At 39.3% G+C, this 21,950-nt stretch overlaps 2 protein-coding genes across 2 annotated transcripts; both read left to right on the plus strand.

The window, feature by feature from the left end:
• Window positions 1–215: 215 nt before the first annotated feature.
• On the plus strand, window positions 216–4,057 carry LOC126587336 (plastid division protein PDV2-like). Its single transcript, XM_050252374.1, has 2 exons — window positions 216–678; window positions 3,197–4,057. Exons 1-2 carry the CDS (start codon window positions 430–432, stop codon window positions 3,833–3,835), a joined length of 888 nt encoding a protein of 295 aa, XP_050108331.1. The 5' UTR covers window positions 216–429; the 3' UTR covers window positions 3,836–4,057.
• A 13,608-nt stretch (window positions 4,058–17,665) lies between these two features.
• Window positions 17,666–19,107, plus strand: LOC126587337 (hemoglobin-2-like). Its single transcript, XM_050252375.1, has 4 exons — window positions 17,666–18,111; window positions 18,264–18,378; window positions 18,467–18,583; window positions 18,764–19,107. Exons 1-4 carry the CDS (start codon window positions 18,008–18,010, stop codon window positions 18,899–18,901), a joined length of 474 nt encoding a protein of 157 aa, XP_050108332.1. The 5' UTR covers window positions 17,666–18,007; the 3' UTR covers window positions 18,902–19,107.
• The last annotated feature ends 2,843 nt before the right edge of the window (window positions 19,108–21,950 follow it).

Genomic DNA, 21,950 nt, shown 5'->3' on the forward strand with positions numbered 1-21,950 from the left:
CCAGTAAAAAAATGCAACACACTGCTCTAAATTAACACATAATTTGTAACAAAAAAAAAAAAAGACTAAATACATACTATTTTGTATTCTTTAGTGGGGAGTTTTGGCATTTCATTGGCAAAAAAAAAAAAACAAACAAAAAAAAGAGTGAAGGGTCACTAATAATCAAATAATAAAAAAGAGAGAAAAATAATGGAAAATGATTCTATCTCATCAAATCTAATCTAGTGGCATGTGAGAGAGAGAACACCAGAATCACTGAAAACGGTTAAACCCAAAACCAAAACTCCAGTACGGTTCTATTTTGGCGGTACTGATAAACCTTCCTTTCCTCTCCTCTCCTCTCCCCAATTGAAACAAACCAGCCAAACCCTTACAATTTCCGCCCCTTCAACTCTCTCTCTCTCTCTCTCTAGAAAGAAAGAAGAGATGGAAGAAGAGGGCATTGGGTTGGTTCTGGGAAGAGCCACAGAGCTGAGATTGAAGATCAGCAACTGCATCCACAAAGCAAATCACCCACCACCCAAGAGAGAAAATGGATTCCACGCCGACGGCGAAGCAGCAGACAAAGTAGCAGAAGAAAACGAAGAAGAGGAAGTGGAAGAGGAAGAGGCACATAAGCTTTTTAACATCTGCGACGCCCTCGAATCCCTTGAGAACCAGCTCTCTTCCTTACAGGTTTGTTTTTCGCCTCTAAACCCAATTTTCTTGATTGAGTTTTCTTTAAGGAGGGAGAAAGATTACAAAAAAAAAAAAACCCTAATTTTTGCTGCACTAGAATGTCATTTACGATTGGGTAACTTAAAGTTTGAAACTTTACATTTTTCATGTATGTAATTATTGTAGTATGCTGTGTTCAATGCTTGAGTTTAGGGTTTAATTTCTTTCCATGTTGGTTTATACATGAACTATTTCTGAATGCTAAATTGCTGTTGTTTCGGTTTGTTTAAGAAAAACAATTACATCAAAAAGAGGGATGGGGGGTGTCGTTTCATGTACAGAATGTTCGAAAGATGTGTCTCACTGGTAGGATACCGATACCCCAATTGTTATATGAAATATATTATTGCTCACACATATGAACCACGGAGTTGAGGATGAAGTGGGTTCCCTCATTCTGGTACCGTAAGGCATGTTTGTCGTTGGTTACAGCAGTGCTCAGCCTATTCTTCGGTGATGCAGGGCTTACTGGGGCTGAGCCCTTGTCTGTGCTTGCACACACCATTCGTTATCCATCAATGGAAATTAAATACGTGGCTGAGTTTGTGTACCCATCTATGGGAACTTTTATATGCTAATTATTTGCATTTTCATGTTAATGTTTAGAAATTGAAAATTAAGAAATGGCATCACCTCCTATATCAGGTCTCGTAATGAAACTTACATCCTATGAAATCACTGAGTGTTGTGCATGCACAGGTTTTAAATTTGTGAAACTGCGGAAGACTTTGCAAGTACCGTGTAATTGGGGCTTAACTTTTGTTTGGGTTTTTTTGGTTTTTGGGGGGGGGGGAAGAGATAAAAATAAAAATTAAAAAAAACCCTAATTTAACTGCACTTGTTTGTCAGATGCAATTGGGGCTTAACTTTTAAATATTTAGTGTCATTTATGTGTATATATGTGTCTCCTAGTTTGCTCTGTTAAATGGGGTGGCTTATGCTTGACTTTGGATTTAATTTCTTTCATAAAACTGTTACTTGGGCATTATTTATTAGGATCTTTAACAGTCTTCATCTTTGCACCATCACCTCCTATAACAGGTTGGGTAGGATGTAAGTTTGAGATAACCGAGGCTGCATTTGTCACATAGGATTGGCTTGGTTAGGATACTCACTAGATTCGAAGAATATGGAAGGAAAAAATGCATGACAACTTCCAAATGTTTTCAAAGTTGAAGGTAGAAGATAGAGTAGTCGTGAAAGAATATTATCCCCTTTAAATCCCCCAAAAATGGAAGGATTAGAAGGGTTACTTTCCTTCATGAGTACTCATCTTCTACCTTCAACATGGACAATATGTGGAAGTTTCCATCCATTTCTTCCTTTAAAATCTAGCGAATTATTTTAGGAAAGTTGCATGTGCAGAAATCTACTTGTAAATCACTTATGACATGAAGAAAATGTGTTTCGTTTTTTAAGCCTAAGCAAAACATAATGTCAATGTCATCATCGAATTGCTAAGCAAATTTTTGCATCATGTAATGGCCATAGCGAACAAAATAGAAGTCAACCTCCCATCGAATTTTTTCTTCTCCTTGTGTTGAACCCATTCGAGGCAAAATGAAAGAATTGAAGGAATCAGATAATTGAAGTTGAAATCATCAATATGTTTATTGATACTCCTTATATAGGCATACAAAACACTAAGATAACTAAGCCCAAAAAGCAGATCATTAGTATTCTTTCCTCGAAAGATCAATCATCAAGGCTTTAGATATTTTACACAACTCTATTAGAGAGAAGCCCAATGATTCAAGGAACCAATGATTTCAAATTACAAAACTTTTACAGAACCCAATACCTATAGTTGGCTAGAAAGGCTGGACTTGTGGTTCATTGAACTTCCATGCAAATGAACTACATGCTTGTCATTTTTGTGCTCACATTAAATTCCAGAGAATTCCTATTTAACCATGGAGGAAGGCATTAGATTTATGTTTACGGAGATTCGTGAATTAGTAATTGACACGTGAATTTTTGGAAATTCTTGAGTCTGAGACATACTGTTCTACATATTGTCAAACCCTTTTATGAGGATGAATGAATTGAAATCTTTTGTCAGCTCTGGTGAGTGATTTTCACGCGCTAGTATTATTTTCAACCATACTGATGCATTACACAAATTATTTGCTTGACATAAATTATTCTGAGTGTCTACATTCCATCTGTTGCTAAGCACTTCTGATTGAATTCTTATTGATGTCCAAGTGTTAACATGATTTTATCATATTAATCATTTTTAATTAGTGATTGGTTGCCCTTTCCAGGGAAACCATACTGCCGGTGAGTTCATCATAATGTTTTTTTATTTATAATTAGAGCTATATTAGTCAAGAATGAACCTGTTTTATGTCTTGGGAAAGTGACACCTTGGATTCACCTATTATTGGAATTTTGAAAATATATGAACATTTTAATGTTTGTGGAAAACGATTTTATAATATAGGTTTTGAATTTTGTTTTATTTTATTTTCAGGCTTTGCAACAGCAGCAAACGTATGAAAGGGAAGTTGCCCTTTCTGAGATTGAAAGCAGCCGCAAGATGCTACTCGACAAACTTAAAGAGTACAAAGGGGAGGAATTAGAAGTGTTACGTGAGGCTTCTGCTTTTGCAGGTGAAACAGTAGAGCACAACAATGATCTTTTGCTTCCTCCATATCCAAGCCGCTCTCCACACACTCTCTCTGTAGAAAATGGCTATTTACCACCTGCACACAAGTCTCCACGAAATGGGATAAGCTGTGGTGATCCGACCAATGGAGCGAAGAAGAATTTGAGCGAGACAGATAAGATGCAAAGTGGATCCAAAAACTCAAAAGGGTTGGGATTTTTCTTAAGCACCGCAGCCAAGACCTTGCTTACTATTGTTGGTGCGGCATCTGTATTAAGCCTTACTGGTTTTGGGCCTAAACTTGTGAGAAGTAATGCCATTTTCAAAATATCCGGTCTTTCTCAGCAACCACAAACTAAAGAACAGAGATCAACCATTGAATGCCCCCCTGGGAGAGTCCTTGTGGTGGAAGATGGGAAAGGGCGATGCGTTGTGAAAGAGAGAGTTGAAGTTCCCTTCTCTTCAGTTGTTGCAAGACCAGATGTAAACTATGGGTGCGGTTAAACGTTTCCTCCTTCCATCTTTTTGTATATCTTGTTTCGTTGTCATAAGCTGTAATAGAGATCTGATCTCTAATGATCCGAGCTGTCCTAATCTTTCACGAGTAGTGCTTCCTAAGCATAGAAGTAGTTCAGGGTATTTGGAGGGTGCTTGGTTCTGGCCGAACTTTTTAAAAATGTACAGTGGAAAATCTGCTGTTTTAAGATCCAATGATTGCAGCGTCAAGTCTCGAGTCTGATTGTTTAATTAGATAATGGTGGAGTAACGAAACCCAACTTCGATTTTACGTACTGAAATTTGTTCTGGGTTCATCCGTTGTCTGTGTGATCTTCCGTATGGAGTTGCTGTCTGTGTGATGCTCCGTATGGAGTTGTGATTGGTTACCTTCTGTGAGCTTAAACCTTTGAGGTTTCTCTTATGAACTGCAGATGTTCTTTTACTAGCTTTACTCGTCCCCACCAATCTCGACTAATAGTTGCCATGAGAAAGTGGATGGAAGTGGGTATTGCTATCCCCCAGTCGTAACTCTGACGAAACACCTCGTGGTGTTGGTTCTCTCTCATGGATTCTTGTGTGGTGATTGGTTATCTGCAGATAGGGGTGGTATTGGTACGGTTACTGTACCAAAATCCATGTACCAATTACCATACCAAATTTTTTGGTATGACAAAATCTATTACCATTACTGTGCCAAAGTTTCGGTATACCGAATTTCGGCATACCAAATAGTTTGGTTGACATGGTATGGTAATGGTAATTACCACTTTGTTTTGGGCCGTTCTTTTGGGCCAAAATTTGATTTTTTTTCCCAAGGCCCAAACGTGTTTTGGCCACTCCCTTTGGGTTTCTAAAACTTTTTTATTTAATTATGAGAATTTTATAGAGATTCATTTAAGAAACAAGAAGTAAATAGATGGAAGAATTGCTGAAAGAACCCAATATCCCTAAAAAAAATAGTACAAAGATTCCTAAATTTAATTTCTACATTCTTTAAAATTGTACAAAAATTAACTTGATAGACGAAGCCAGAGAGAAAGACATCCCAATTTGATGAAGGAGAAGATGAGATGGACTCCGAAGAGAGAGTCACCGAAACTGGAGCAACAGAGATGAAGTCGGTGGTTAGATGAGTGAAAAGATGAAGAGTTGTAGCACAAGAAGGCTTATGGTTTTTATTGGGAAAGTAGAGATTAGAGGGTGAGATGATTGGTTAAATGACTAGGAAAAAAATATAAAGTGCATATATAATGATAATAATACCTAAATATATATAAATAAATAAATGATATAATATTAATAGTAGTGGTACGGTACGGTATATCATTGATAATGGTTTTGAATACCATTACCATACCAAAAATGTATGGTACGGTATTACCGTACCATTACCAATGGTACAAATGTTTTGGCACAACTTTGGTATGGTACGGCTGGTAATTCGATTGGTATGGTAATTTGACAAAAAATTCCACCCTACTTGCAGAATCATTTAATTGTGCCTCCAAAAGAAAAAAAAAGTGATTGAGCCCGACTCAAGACAGTGAGTGAAAGGCGTGGCAAGAGAGCGAGTTTGACTCGTGAACGATCGGCAAGTGAATGACTGATTCTTTTGCGCAAGTACTATTGCAAGAATAGCACTTATAATAAGCACGTATACACAAACAAGCTTGAATCATGTTATATTAACGGGTAGTGTTGTTACTTATAGTCGAAGCTACACATTGGTCAACAATAACACAACAGTCGATATTCAAGATTTCGTTTAACCTGTAGGCTAGAATAGTAAACCTCACCCTAATTCATCATTTGCTTGAACTCCTTATCGCATTTTAAGCTGGATTAGTATATGAATTCCCTGGTTACTTTCTTTCCGCATGAGCAAGCCAAGCTACTCACTAAGACTGCCTCATGCCAAGCAGCTAACTTCGAGACAACTAATTAAAGGCGGACAAAAACTTGGAGTTAACAAGGGCAGTCATTGGCTAAAAAACAAATCGTTTCAATCAATTGACAAAGATAAAAGGAATACAGATAAGAATGATCGGGTATGAGATAAACAATAATCTATACACCTATTGGTAGTCCTGTACCTTGAGTTTCTAGGTATGAGAAGGTCCTCTATTACAAGTAATTTGGAGAGGAAAATGATTTTCACTTACCTTTTTTTGCCTCTCACACACCTTGTTTAATCATAGCAGGCCTTTGTGTGGAAATCATCTCCCATTTAGAGATCATTGTAGATAGGAACGAGTATGTTTAAGTACAGGACAAAAGAATAACGGTGTTGACATCTTAAACCTTTTATTCGATATATATACAAATTATAGACTATCATAATTGTAACTCATTATCCAATCCATAATGATTTAGCATCTAAACCCTTGATATTTACACCTCGGCTTGTCCATTGCCCTGCGGATACCGAGGCATGGACATGTGTTGCTTGATGCTATATTTTTTGAAGAACCTCGCCAAGTCTTTGCCCAGGAACTGTGGACCATTGTCTGTGATGATGGAGTGGGGGATGCTGAAACGAAAAATGATGTTCTTCCATATGAAGCGCTATATGTCAGTCTGGGTGGTTGTAGTCATGGGTTCGGCTTCGACCCATTTTGTGAAGTAGTTGGTTGCTATGATCATGCCTTTAACCCTAATGGCAAGTAGCATTGGTCCTACCAGGTCAATCGCCCATTGCATGAATGGCCAAGGGCTCGTTTACGGGTTGAGTTCACTGGCAGGTAGTGCGGGCACGAGCTTGAAGCGCTAACAGCTGTTGCACCTTTGTACATACTCCTTGGTGCCTTGGTGCATAGTTGGCCAGTAGTAGCCTGTGTTAAGAGCTTTTTGAGCCAGAGAGCGGCATCCAGAGTGGTTTCCACAGATGTTTTCGTGGATTGAGCTTAGAATCTTCAGGTCATTGGGATACGATAGGCAGCGAAGATGTGGTCATGAGAAGGATTTACAAATGAGCACGTTGTTCCACGTGTAATAGCATGCTGCCTTCATCTAAAGCTTTATGGACTTCAGTCTGTTTGTGGGGAGTGTTTCGTTGACTATGTAGCGATGATGGGATTCTGCCAACTTGGAGTTATGCTGATCTGCACCACCTCGACTGCTGGTTCCTTATCTATGCTCGGCTTCTCTAAGTACTTGACTGGGATGAAGCGCTTGAGTTGATGGTCTAAGGCAAAGTCTAGGCTTACTAGTGCGTCTGCGTAGGCATTTTCTGCTTGTGGAACTTGAGTGAGTGTGTACGCCTAGAACGTCGCTAGCTGCTCTTGTACCTTCGTACTCCCCTGAGGTTTGGTTGGTGATCAGTTGGGAATCATAATGGATTGCAAGCTTCTTTAGTGCTAGGTTTTTCGCCAATCAGAGACCTGTTAGTAGGGCTTTATTCTCCGCTTCGTTGTTTGAGCCTTGAAGCTTAGAGTGATCGGCTACACTAGTATTGAATTGTCTAGGGTAGTGAGAATTAGGCCTGCTCCCAATCCTTGGTAGTTAGATGATCCGTCGATGTGCAAATGCCAGAAATCTCCTGCAGGTGGGGCTGGTGCGGCTACAGTGTGCTCGACTGCCTTTGGGGCGTTTCTGGGTTGAGTTGTTGTGCTTGTCGAAATGTCCGCCAATTTTCACGCCTTTAACGTCTTGAGTCTAGATTGTGCATAATATCGCATCATGACGATGATTACATACGTCTGAAGGTACAGTTTGTGTTTCTGGGTTGCAATAACTAGCGCTAAAATCAAAGTCTTGATTTTTGGGTATCTAGTTTCTACATCAAGGAGAGCTTTTAACTGTGTAATACAGATGGTCAGGTCCTTAACTCTTTTCGTATGAGGATAGAGCTTATTGCTGCTTCAGATACCGCTATATATATATGCATAGGTCTTTCGCTGCTTCCGGCTTAGATAATAGAGGTGGTGATGTCAGGTACTTCTTTAAGTCTTGTAATGCTTTCTCGCATTTCGTTGTTCCATTTGTCTCACTATGCGTCCTGATTGCCTTGAACAAAACTTGTATCGGTCGGTAGATCGCAAGAGGAATCAATTGAGAGCAGTTGCTCGTTAGGTCATACCTTGGATTTTCTTTAGAGTGGTGAGGGACTTCATATCCAGGATCACTAAGATCTTCTTTGGATGTGCATTTTACGTTGTCTGATCACTTCTTAGGGTTAAGGAGATGTGCTCAGCGTCTTCTTCGGGTTTCCATCCTGATTCATCTGCTAGGGCATTGTCGACCTTGACGCCATCTTCTTGACCCATATGTTGTGGTTGCTATTTGGTGAAGGTAGAATCATCTTTTTGCACTTCAGCTGCTACTGTTGGGGCGAAAGACTTTTTCTTCGACTCCTTAATAACTTGGTGTACATCTTAGGTGATGTGCCTTATTTCGTCGGGGATTGGTCCCCGCGTTTGCTTCTTGGCTTATTTTTGTCATTAAGTTGTTTATCGTTCACCTTCTTTTGAGTCGGCTCTGCATCTTTGTGTTGCTGCTCAGGCAGCTTTTGGGAGCGTTTGGCTTTATCCCAGATGGAGTGCTTTTTTTCCAAAACATAAGAGTCTGCCAGGGTCAAGTTCTTGCCCATGATTAATTCTGCGAAAAATGGGTGATCTGTTGGGAGCCTCTTTCGGAAGGCTGAGCATGCAATGCTGTCATCGCATCCGACAATCTTTACCTTCTCCACCTTGAACTTCTTGACGTATGTGCGGAGTGACTCATTCGGGTCATTTTTCATGTTGAATAGGTGGTCAGACTTTTTCTTGATTGAGCGGTATGACGAATATTCCTTAGTGAAAACCAAGGAAAATTGGATGAAGTCCCGAATTGAGCATAGCGGCAGGGTGTGGAACCAGTCTTGCGCCTTGCCTTAGAGTGTGATGGTAAATATTTTGCATATGAGAACGTCATTGCTGCAGTAGAGGGTCATGATGCTTTGGTAGTGCATCAGGTGCCTGTCCGGATCTTCATCTCATTTGAACAAGATGAAATGTGGTGGGCTGAACTTCCATTATGGCTCCGTCTGCTCGATCTCTTCTGTAAACGGTGACCTATTCATGTTGGCCACGTTTCTACGAAGGGTATCGTTAGTAGTACCAATGCGTTGGAATTCGCGTAGCTGCTCTGCTACTAGCCTTTGTGCTTTTTCCTCGATTTGCTCCTGGTGGGGGTAGCGGAGCCTTAAACTGCCTCTGGTGTTGACCTGTTGGTCCATGTTGCTCTTCGGTATGTCCTGCTCGTTTGTGTTAAAGTCGCGATGCATGTGGTTCGTTCTGCGCTGGTCGTCATCGCGCTTGGCGAGGGCTGCTAGTGGAACTTGAGCTTTATTGTTCTTGTGCTCTCCTTGGTTCGCCATGTGGCTGCCTACTCCGGTGCCTTGTAGGATGATCTCCTTGTGGGCCTAGCCTTGTGTAGACGCTTCGCCTGGAATGCCCTGAGTGCTTGTCAAAATGTGGACCCAACCTCGAATGCACACTGATTCGTGAGCCAAGTCGGGAATGAATGATTCTTTGCCCATCTAGGAGAGAAAAAAAGTTTTTCCAGGGGCCCAAATGAGAGTGCACATTACCCGAACACACGGTTTGTGGAGGGTTGAACGGCTTTTTGAGGGGACGTCGCTGGAATGAGGCACATTTTTTTGCCCTCGTTCTGCTTTATGACACCTAGTCAGGGGCGTGCTGTGTTTCGATGCACTAAATGAGCTGGTTCACCAAGGTGGTCTGCTGCGTGATAGCACTTTTCAAATTAAAGACCTGCTGGGGCAGGTGGTGCTCGCCATTTGGATTGGAAGAGTCTGGATAATGGGCGTCTTCATTTGTGGTGGAAGTGTAGTGGATTGCAGGTACAAAGCTTGAGCCCAAAACGGGCATTCTTGTAAAAAAGTGGGGTGAAAATAACCCTGAGTCGATTGAGGGACTGGTGGTTGAAATCTGGATCGCCGAAGGTGGCCTCGGATTCAGATTGGATTGGGCCACGGCTTGCGTGACCGGAAGGGTCGCAGAACAGCCTGGTTTAATGGTTGAGCCATGCATGTGGGTGTGCTGGACTCACGCGTGTGGCGGCATACTTTAGGCCTGCATTGCGCGTTAGGCCAACGCTTGCCCTTCTCGAGCCTAGGTTGCATTTACAACAAGTGGAGCTCGGTGTTGGGCTTGAGCCATGGCGGCTTGGGCTGCCTGGCTGGCGGCTTGGGCCTCTTGGGCTGTCTGGCTGGCGGCTTGGGCCTCTTGGGCTAGACTTGCTGCTTAAAGGTCTTGGTCCTCCTGCCTAGGGTTTTGAAGGTTGGGCTGCTGCAAGGGCAGCGGGGCTACTGTTTGTGCCGCGGCTGCTGAGTCACGACAACGGTGGTAGTACGGCTCCGCAGCAATGGGGCTCCTCCTGTTGTCGTGTTGATCTTTGAGGATCGTCGTCATGGGGCTATGTCATCGTCTCCATTCTAAATCATTGTACGTACGGGGTTCCGTTCGTTGTGGTTTCTAAATTTCCTACCATTGTATCCTTTCTCCAAGGATTGATCAAGAAAATTTTCTAGGAAAAATTAATTGATACGACGTGTGAGAAATTCAACATAACAGAAAATTCAAGAAACAAATGCAAGAGGCTTCTTCAAGTATTTGAATTAGCTCTCAATGAAAGCACTAATTTGTCGATGCAAATTTCTACCGTCTTCAATCTTGACGAAAATAAACCTGTAAAACAATTAACACCTTTGATCAAGGACCAAAGCCTCATGCGCCCACGAGGTGGGGGGGGAGGGTTAGGCCAATAGATCTTCGATGCCTAAGTTAGTTTCTCTGAGAAAGTAAAGTGTTTAGGGCTTTTTAGGGGTAGCAAAAGCCTTTGAAATTTGGTAGAATATGAGGTATATATAGGGGAGAGGGTCGGCCATAGTGTTAGGGTTTTACCTTACACATGGCGGCATCCTATTGGCCAAGGTTTTTTGAGAAATATTCTCAAGTTATTAGATAGGAAATAATATCTTGAGATAATGGAGTAATTATCCCTAATTGATTTAAATTGAGATTACTTACTTGATTCGAGTCAATCTTCAATTGGGAATGTATTAAAGATAGGATTTGGGTAATTAATCATCTTCTTCAATGCTTTGACTTTTTCTTGCCAAGGGCAGGTGAGTTGTGGGCAGTCGTATTCAGCTACTAGGACCTTTAGGGGTGTGAGCTGCGCGTGGGAGTATATGAGGAGCTTGCCCATTGAATGAGGGAAATCTTGTCTTTTTTAAGCAAAAGTCTACGTGTTGTCTCTACAATTTTTGGGATTATTTTTGGCTCCGTAAATATTTCCAATTCATTCACTTTGCACCTCTAATAAACTCGCTTGTTTACTTATGGAAATATTCGCTTGTACACATTGTTCAATCATCGCCTTCTTTGCCTTCGAATCCAGGCGATGAGATCGAAATAAGTGTGAGACACTTGCCATAAGGTGGTTGTGCCCTTCATTGAAAATTGTTACGGCAAACTTATCACGACTAGTCACCTTATACAGCGTATGTTTTGCCTTGCAGTTACTTCTATTATCTCCCCTATTACCTTTCCATTTGATTTAGGATTAGTATCCACCCTCTTTTTGCCTTGTTTGCTACAAACAAATTCTTTCCTTACTAGACAATCACATTGACTGCAATTTTTATTACTATGTTCTCGAACCCTAAACCTGCTGCAAGTGCATAATTATCGTAGAAAATGAAGTTTGATTTGTGAATGTATCGTTCATCCGACAAATCAAACTCAATTTTCAAATTTGGTTTCAATTCATCCTCTAAATTTGGTACTATAAATTCATCTCTCCTTGCACCAAATTCATCTCCTTCATCTACATTCTTTCTTTCCTCTATACTTTCGTCTTTTCTAACTCATCCATCATCGAATTACAATTCAATAGCTTGCAGCTTCAAATGTACACAAGTACAACACAAAACCAGTTTTACCCGTATATATCTAAAATCGAATTTCAGGATTTTAAACGATATCCAGTGGTAACCAAGCATTGTGGAATCAAGTTCCACAAATAAAAAGTATCTTACAAACGTACTCGGAATAGATTTTTAGGGAAAAAAAAAAAACTTGGACCAAAATCTCAAAAGGGGAACGAAAAAGTAGAGCCTGCAAAAATTTCGATCAAATGACTGAAGCAGCGGTCGCGATGGCGACAATGGTCTAACCGGCGTTTCTTAAGAGAATGTTTTCGTAGATGTGAGATTTGGACGAATTGACATTCAGCACTGGAATGGAGATCCGGATGTTGCGGATGAACCACCGTTGTGAACTCCAATCGAAATTGACCTTCAATCCACCTAAAATCGCCTCCTCATACCCTTCATCAGCTTTCCATTTCCGTCTATAAGGCGCGCAGATGCGCTTTGAAGCTACTCCCTCACAGACAAAAAATACCCAGTAAACCAAAAAAGGTATACAATCGGGGTCCTAAATGTTGGATGCTAAACACTTCCAGGTTGATCGAAGGAATGAAGCAGCAGGATGCTAACGGCTAGTTTGTAACGGCTAGTTGTTTTTAAGTTATGTTTTGTTACAAGTGTAGGGCTTAGATTAAAAGCTCCAGTGAAGGGCTTAGATTAACTTAGTACTATATGGTAGTTGTGGTTTTTGTCAACTAGCTCCAATGGAGATAAGATCTGACCTTGTATACCAAAACCCTACTGACAGCATATATATATGTTTGCTATGAGCTGCTAAGTGTGCAGACTGCAATAGCCGAAATTCCTCTTTACATTTCTGTGTTTTTCCATAACCAAAAACCCTGTCAAGAACATTTTCTACAAAATATAAACCTTTCAAAACACTAACATGGCCTCAGAGCTTTGTTCTTGATCACTGAAATCTGGGCGTTGTGGAACCCATTTTCGAGGGTTGTTCAGGAAAAAGCTGAAACCCTAACTGTCAATATAAGTTAAAGATGAAAGGAGCTGGTGGAGGAGAACTTAAAGCTCCAGTCTTTTATGGAGAAAACTACGACTATTGGAGGATTCGGATGACAACTATCTTCAAGTCGTATGACCTATGGGAAATGGTTCAAGATGGATATGAGTTACCAGAAATGGAGGTAGATGCTCTAGAAGAGGATCTCACAGAGAAGCAGATAGCTACATTGAAGGAGAACATGATGAATGATGCTAAAGCGTTGGGAATCATTCAAGGTGCTATCTCCGATGTCATATTCCCAAGGATAGCAAATGAAGAAACTGCCAAAGCTGCCTGGGATACCCTGCAACAAGAATACAGAGGAGATGTGAAGGTACGCAAGGTAAAACTCCAGTCTCTTAGACGTGACTTTGAATATACACGTATGAGAGAAGATGAGCCACTTAAAGACTATTTTTCTAGGCTGTTTGATGTTGTGACTCAAATGAAAACTTACGGAGAGGAACTCCCTAATGAAAGAATAGTGCAGAAGCTTCTAATTAGTTTGACTAAGCCTTATGACTCTATTGTGAGTGTGATAGAGGAAACTAAGGATACTGATACACTCAGTGTTCAAGATGTAATGGCTTCCTTGAGAGCTTTTGATAAAAGGCTCGAAAGGCATTCTGATGGTGCAACTGAGAAAGCTTTCCAGTCACTAAACATAGGGTCATCAAATCACTCTAATTAGCATCAAAACAGACCAAGGAGAGATTGGAAAGGGAAAAATAAGAAGTGGGAAGGAAAATCAAGTGGAGAGAACAAATACAACAGTGGAAGCAACAATGGGGGTGGAAAAACCAAACCATTGTGCAGATACTGTGATAAAGCCCATTTTGGTGAATGTTGGTTTAAAGGAAAGCCAAAATGTCACAAATGCAATAGATTTGGCCATTTGCAGAAGGATTGCAGATTAAACATCACTCAGCAAGTGAACATTGCAAAACAAGAACAAGAAGGAAACAATGTCTTTTGTGCTTTTAGTGCCAATGTTGTAAAAGACAGTGAAGTGTGGTATATAGACAGTGGGTGCAGTAATCATATGACTGCTCATGAGTCTCTATTAACTAATATTGATACTACATTCACTGGAAAGGTTAAGATGGGAAATGGAGATATTGTGAAAGCAACTGGCAGAGGTACTCTCATCATAGAAACCAAGAAGGGAAGAAGGCACATTGAAGAAGTCATGTTGGTACCTGGTCTGGAGGAAAACCTTTTAAGTGTTGGACAGATGATTGAACATGGCTATTTCTTGTTGTTTGGAGATACCAGTGCTGAAGTATATGATGACAGAACTTTATTGAATCTGGTTGTGAAAGTTTAAATGAAAAACAGAAGCTTTCCTTTGTTGCTGAAATGCTTGGAAGAAGTGGCAAGGAAGGCAAGCAAAATTGAGTCAGAAAGACTATGGCACAAAAGGTTTGGGCACTTGAATGTGCAAAGTCTAAAAAATTTGCAAAAACATGAAATGGTGCAAGGTTTGCCTCAGATGGATGAAATGAAGGAGGTTTGTGAAGGCTGTGCATTTGGGAAACAACACAGGGACAAGTTCGAAACTGGAAAGGCTTGGGGGGCTGAGAAACCTCTAGAACTAATTCACACTGATGTGTGTGGTCCAATGAAAAATGCATCCATCAGTGGGAACAAGTACTTCTTGACTTTCATAGATGACTACTCAAGAATGTGTTGGGTATATTTTATGAGGTTCAAATCAGAAGTCTTCAATATATTCAGAAAGTTTAAAGCAATGGTGGAGTTACAAAGTGGACATAAAATCAAGAAGATAAGGAGTGATAGGGGAGGTGAATATACCTCACTGGAATTCAAAGCTTTCTGTGAAGATTTGGGACTAGAAAGGCAACTCACAGTAGCTTACACTCCTCAACAAAATGGCACTGCAGAGAGAAAGAACAGGACTATAGTGGAGATGGCAAAATCCATGCTACATGAGAAGAAAATACCCTATTCATTTTGGGGAGAAGCTGTGAATACTGCTGTGTATCTCTTGAACAGATGTCCTACCAAAGCTTTGGAGAAGCAAACTCCATTCGAAGTGTTCAGTGGAAGGAAGCCTGGAGTTAAGCACTTAAAGGTTTTTGGCTCAGTGTGTTATGCACTGGTGCCATCACAACTCAGACACAAGTTACAAGAATCCAGCAATAAGTGCATTTTTGTTGGGTATGGCACAAATGAAAAAGGTTATAGATTGTATAATCTGAGAACCAAGAAGATCAATCTCTCAAGAGATGTAATTTTTGATGAAGAATCATTGTGGAATTGGGAGACAAATGCAGTAGAACAAGACAAAGTATCACTGCAAGTTGATATCTCTGAGCAAAGAACTGCACAAACTGAAATTGGTGAGGTGTATGAATCTGAAGAAGAAAGCTTGCAGATACCTTATATCTCACCAGTTCAAACTCCTCAGAGTACACAAAACTCAAATGCAAGTTCAACATCTCAATAGAGAGGGCAACAAAGTTCGAGTTCAAACTCAAGCTCAGGATCAACACCAATTAAAATGAGAAGCTTAGAAGAAATCTATGCAGCATGCAATTTCTGTGTTATTGAACCAGAGACCTTTGAAGAGGCTGAAAATGACAAGTCTTGGCAGATGGCAATGAGAGATGAAATCTCAATGATAGAGAAAAATGAAACTTGGACTCTGGTGGATAGACCAAGTGATAAACCTGTGATAGGTGTGAAGTGGGTCTATAAAACCAAGTTGAACTTGGATGGATCAGTACAGAGGAACAAGGCTAGATTAGTGGCTAAAGGCTACTCTCAAAAGCCTGGAATTGACTTTAATGAAACATTTGCACCTGTGGCTAGACTAGATACAATCAGGACACTAATTGCATTAGTTGCACAGAAGGGTTGGCAGCTATATCAGTTAGATGTCAAGTCGGCTTTCTTGAATGGTGTACTAGAGGAAGAGGTCTATGTGGACCAGCCACAAGCTTTTGAAGTCAAAGGGTCCGAAAGCAAATTGTATAGATTAAAGAAGGCACTCTATGGCCTGAAGCAAGCCCCAAGAGCCTGGTACAGTGAGATTGATGCACATCTCACTAAGTGTGGATTCAAGAAAAGTCTCAGTGAAGCAACACTTTATACCAAGGTTGAGAACAAGTCAGAAACTCTCATTGTGTCCATCTATGTGGATGATGTAGTTTTTACTGGAAACAGTAAGAAAATGGTGGATGAATTTAGAAAGGAAATGATGAGAAAATATGAGATGACAGATTTGGGTTTACTTCACCACTTTCTTGGAATGGGGGTGATTCAAAAATCAGATTGCATTTTCATTCATCAAATGAAATATGCACAGACATTGTTGAACAAATTTGGACTCAAGGGATGCAAACTAGTAAGCACTCCCTTAATTGCAAATGAGAAGCTCAAGAGTGAGGATGGAAGTGAGTTAGTGGATGCAAATCTCTATAGGAAAATTGTTGGCAGTCTGCTATACCTCACAGCAACCAGGCCAGACATTATGTATGCTGCAAGCCTGCTCTCAAGATTCATGCATAGTCCTACCAAAATACACTTGGGAACTGCAAAAAGGGTACTCAGGTATGTGCAAGGAACAATTGATTTTGGAATCAAATATGAAAAAGGACAGTCAGCTATTCTGGTTGGTTTTTGTGATAGTGACTGGGGAGGTAGTGAAGATGATATGAAAAACACATCGGGATATGCTTTTGCATTTGGCTTTGGTGTGTTCACGTGGGCCTCGGTCAAGCAACAAAGTGTTGCACTATCAACCGCCGAAGCTGAGTATGTGAGTGCTGCAGAAGCAACATCTCAAGCAATCTGGCTGAGATTTGTTCTAAAAGATTTTGGAGAAATGCAAGTTGAACCAACTAAGCTAATGTGTGATAATACCTCAGCTATAGCAATGACAAGAAATCCAGTTTTTCATCATAAAACAAGGCACATAAAAAGGAAGTATCACTTTATCAGAGATGCACTACAAGAAAATATCATTGAATTAATGTACTGCAGAACTGAAGATCAGATGGCAGACATTTTTACAAAGGCATTACCAAAAGAGAGGTTCACATACCTTTGAAGCCTGCTTGGAGTCAACACCAGGAAGAGTTTAGAGGGGAGTGTTGGATGCTAAACACTTCCAGGTTGATCGAAGGAATGAAGCAGCAGGATGCTAACGGCTAGTTTGTAACGGCTAGTTGTTTTTAAGTTATGTTTTGTTACAAGTGTAGGGCTTAGATTAAAAGTTCCAGTGAAGGGCTTAGATTAACTTAGTACTATATGGTAGTTGTGGTTTTTGTCAACTAGCTCCAATGGAGATAAGATCTGACCTTGTATACCAAAACCCTACTGACAGCATATATATATGTTTGCTATGAGCTGCTAAGTGTGCAGACTGCAATAGCCGAAATTCCTCTTTACATTTCTGTGTTTTTCCATAACCAAAAACCCTGTCAAGAACATTTTCTACAAAATATAAACCTTTCAAAACACTAACACTAAAGACCCGGTTCTACGCGTGAGCTTGCCCAATCTTTGCAGTCAAATCTTGACTCGCACGCAAAATCCGCACCTTAGACATGCCCATTTGCTGACAGTGCATTGGAGTATTGGTCGTTGCCCCATCACCACCATGAAAATACAAAGCCCAAATTTTTGGTTCTTCTCACGTTTGAAGGGTTACAGTTTTATATTTCTTTCTTTTTGTTTAAGGATAAGATCCCACTTTTATATGCCAATCAAATGACCTGATTCAATGTTCGTTGGTGCAGCCTAAATAATATATGGTTGGAGTCAGTGATGACAAACTTCTTTTGCCTCAAATATATTATATATCAAAATCTTTTCAAAGGCATGTAGCGTTGGGTGAGATAGAAATGAGTGATTTTCCTAAGTGATGTTATGGCTTGCGTCACTTTAGTTGCCAGGACCAAGAGGCAAGAGCTGAAAACGAAAACCCTAAAACCATGTTCTCCAAATTTTGCCTCAAAGTGGCCCTAGTTTTAGGACACGTGGTACATATAGTGACTGCTGAATACAACCTGTGCGCAAAAATTGAAATCTATAGAGAGAATGGCTCCCCGCTTCCCTGAAGAGTTGCCTCTAAACCTAATCCTCAGTGGGTTTTACTATATATATTCTCTGCCCAAGAATATTGATGTTATTCTGAACACATCCTCAATACAGCTTAATTTCAGATTCTGACTTCTTCAAGTTTTGTAGTAAAGCCTTAAATTGTTATAGCATGGAAGGCAAAGTTTTCACAGAAGAGCAGGAAACACTGGTGGTGAAGTCATGGGGTGTGATGAAGCAGAATGCTGCTGAATTGGGCCTTAAATTTTTCTTGAAGTAAGTCTATTTTACCTAACTTGCGAATTTAGCCAATACAAAGTTATATGATAGCACCAAGTTTTTCCTATTTGTCCTTTCTTTCATCTGCATTAGACTTTATACATGATGTGACAAGAAGGTTTTGAACTAATTGGGGCTTCAATTTGCAGGATCTTTGAAATTGCACCATCAGCTCAGAAGCTGTTCTCTTTCTTGAAGGACTCTGATATTCCTCTTGAGAAGAACCCAAAGCTCAAGTCTCATGCCATGTCTGTCTTTGTCATGGTAATTATAATTCAAGAATAATTAAGCTAGCGTGGTGCTAATACACATGAAGTGACTTCAATCATTAATCTTTAAATTTGTGTGACAGACTTGTGAATCAGCCGTTCAACTGAGGAAAGCAGGCAAAGTTACAGTGAGAGAGTCAACCTTGAAAAGATTAGGTGGTGTCCACTTCAAGTCTGGAGTGGTAGATGAACATTATGAGGTATATTATATATGCTTCACCATAGAATAAAAAAAAAAAAAATTCCTTAAAAAATCATATATATAATAAAAATTGAATCAAATTGTCATACTGTAAGGGTTTTTTTAGCTCAAGTGGTTAAGAATACTGTTATTTACTCGTGCATGCAAGGTCTTTGTGTTGAACAATTTAATTTGATAGGTGGTCAAGTTCGCATTGTTGAAAACAATAAAGGAGGCAGTGCCAGAAATGTGGTCAGCAGAGATGAAGAATGCATGGGAAGAAGCTTACGATCAGTTGGTTGCTGCTATAAAATCGGAAACGAAGCCCTCCACTTAAATGAAGCCCTCCCCTTACGATCAGTGCTACAACTCAAGTTCTTTCTCTCATTTGTAATTTAATAAGATGGAAAGACTGTGCGCCTCTCTTTGTTTGGTTGCTTGTGCTTTTCTTTTGTTTAAGTAGCAATTCTAGTTTCTTTTTCCCCTTTTCCATAACATTTATGTATTATTTTGTAAGATTATGAATTTTAAATTTGAGACAAACTTTAACCCGTTAGCCCAACCCAATATATTGTAGGACACAAAGCACAATTTGTAAGAGTCAATTTTTAACAATTTCCTTTTTTTTTAAATTATAAAAATTATTATTTACACTTTAAAAAATCACTCATAATCTGACTTTGTAAAAATACAAGGAAAACTTTGTATGTAGATGAATGCAAGATGAACTTTTTGAAGTGCTAATAGAAAAATATTAGGGAGATCATATTTTTGTGGACAAGGATTGTCTGCCCTGCCATTTTTCATGCCCTTCCATGCCCTCCTATTTTGTGTGGTCACGGTTAAGCCACGTTAACATTTTATATTATTATTTTTTATAAAGATAATAAAACAAAAATGAATAGTAATATAAAATGTTGACGTGGTTTAACCATGACCACACAAACAGGAGGGTATGGAAGGGCATGGAAAAGAGGAAGGCAGACAATCCTTGTCCTATTTTTGTAACAAACATGTGCTCTCTAATGTGGTAAGTGATGTATAGATGTCACGTCAATTAATTAACTTATCTCATTGAATGTTGATGTATATATGCATGGCTTGGTACATGTGATAGTACACCAATGTGGTATAAATATGTGGTCTCCTAACATTATTCGTGCTAATAACATATATATTTAGTTTTTGCGCTAGAGATAAAAAAAAAAAAAAAAGTAGACGAGAAAATAAGGGATGTAGAATAATGGAGGGATGTGATGAGAGTAAGGAGGGAGAAATGAAAGATATTATATGAAAATAAAAATTTAAAAGTGAAAACAATTTAAAATTGCTTTCTTCTTTTAATTGGTTTTTATTTTATTTTTGTGTCATTCTATAGACTTATTCTGTCCACCATCCTTCATTGGCAGCTCTGAGAAGGAGCTAACAATGCAATGGAATAGGGTCCCTAATGATGTAGGCCAAGATACAGGTCACTTCCAACAAAGAAAGAAAAAGAACAGAAAATATTTCGAATTCTAGAAAAGAAGAATTAAAATTGGAAAATGTTAGATTAATTCAATATGGCGACATAAAAGGTAGCAACAAATATTCTGGTGTTAGAATTAGGACCATGACGCAATCATAGAAGTGGTGTTCAATTCTCCTACAAAAGTGGCTTGAGCCATCTTTTGCAGAAATTCGTCAACAACAACAACTTACTAATAAATGGAGTTCTTTATTGTTTGTCTTTTGGCATTCCAAATAGTGCTTTAATGTTTGTAATTAAAATCGGACTTTTGGTTTTCCGTCTGATTAATGTAATTTAATTTCGTTTTAATTTCTTAAGCCTTTTGAGTTCTCCAAAGGGGTTGTAAATGGCTTATTTGAGCCATAGTTGTCTAAGGCATAGTTGTCATCCATTGTAATCATCTTTCATCTTTCAATCAATTAATCAAATTATCAATTAGACAATAACACTTTGGGAATTTTCTCAACTTTCTGGTGCACTCCAGACTTTGTTCTACAAGGGATTACGCTAGAAACCCTTTTTACTAGCTTCGTACTGCGTTAATTGGTATAAGAGCAGGGATTTGCCCTGTTCTAATGGCAAGCGATCGTGGGAGAAACAAACCTCTCTTTAACGTTGATTGTAGAGGAAGGCTATTTGTGGCGCACCAAAGATCTTCTATGGTGGTTGCAAAAAGTCTTTTGTTGATGGGGAATGCGCTAGAGGATTTGCCTTAAGCCAGACTCGTCAACTTGATATTCAGAAGATTCCTCGTTTTGAGGTTGGCAAATGTATTGAAGATTTTCTTGATTGGGTTGGAGTTGTAGAGAAATTCTTCCAAGAAACTACTATTCTGGATGAGAAGATAGTCAAAATAGCTGCTTTTCATTTAAAGGGAAATATTGCTTTTTGGTGGGATAGTTTGCAAAGGGCACAAAAGAAAGAAGGAAAGAATCATATCTAATCTTGGCGTATTTGGCGTAGGATGAAGAGAGTTATTGTTAAGGTATGGTTCCCGTTTGAATATAATTTGTATCTTTTAAACGTTATTTTCAAAGAAAAAGTAGTGAAGGATAATTTATTTGATGATCCCACATGCCAAGAAAAGATGGAAGAAGAAATTGAAGAAAAAGAAGTTGTTAATCCTATCAAGATCGATGACGACATGGTCATGCAAGTTGAAATTCCCCAAGAACACATCTATGAAAATCAAGGTCTTTTCAATCTGAAAATATTATGATTGACATGGTTGTAGGAGACAAAGTTAACGTGGACTTAAATTGCAAGATTGGGGAAAGAAGTATATTTGGAGTACAAGAATATTCAACCAAGAAGGGGTTAGATTAAGAAGTTGCATATTTTAATCTTCTGTAATAGTTCATTTTTTATTCCAACTAAATAACAAGAAATTGGGTTCTTTGGATTAAAGAGTTTATTTACTCATCATGATTTATATCACCCCTAGTTTTTCTCAAGATGAACTCGAGGGCGAGTTCTTATCAAGTGGAGGAGTCTGATGTAGGACAAGATATGGATCACTTCCAATAAAGAAAGAAAAATAAAAAATAAAATGTTTCAAATTTTGGAAAAGAAGAATTAAAGTTGAAAAATGTTGGATTCATTCGATATGGTGACATAAAAGGCAGCAACAAATATTATGGTGTCAGAATGGGGACCGTGACGCGGTCATAGAAGTGGTGTTTAATTCTCCTACAAAAGTGGCTTGAGCCATCTTTTGCAGAAATTTGTCAATATCAGCAACTTACTAATAAATGGAGATCTTTATTGTTTATCTTTTGGAGTACCAACAAACAGTGTTTTAATGTTTGTAATTAAAATCGGACTTTTGGTTTTCCGTCTAATTAATGTCATTTAATTTGTTTTAATTTCCTAAGCC

This window comes from Malus sylvestris, chromosome 10, assembly GCF_916048215.2.
Source record: "Malus sylvestris chromosome 10, drMalSylv7.2, whole genome shotgun sequence".
In the NCBI taxonomy this organism is placed as follows: domain Eukaryota; kingdom Viridiplantae; phylum Streptophyta; class Magnoliopsida; order Rosales; family Rosaceae; genus Malus; species Malus sylvestris.

Coding starts and splice junctions, on each gene's coding strand:
- LOC126587336 (XM_050252374.1), top strand. CDS start 430: ATGGAAGAAGAGGGCATTGGGTTGGTTCTGGGAAGAGCCACAGAGCTG. Junction 679..3,196: donor ACCAGCTCTCTTCCTTACAG/GTTTGTTTTTCG, acceptor TTTTATTTTCAG/GCTTTGCAACAGCAGCAAAC.
- LOC126587337 (XM_050252375.1), top strand. CDS start 18,008: ATGGAAGGCAAAGTTTTCACAGAAGAGCAGGAAACACTGGTGGTGAAG. Junction 18,379..18,466: donor CCATGTCTGTCTTTGTCATG/GTAATTATAATT, acceptor TTTGTGTGACAG/ACTTGTGAATCAGCCGTTCA. Junction 18,584..18,763: donor TGGTAGATGAACATTATGAG/GTATATTATATA, acceptor TTAATTTGATAG/GTGGTCAAGTTCGCATTGTT.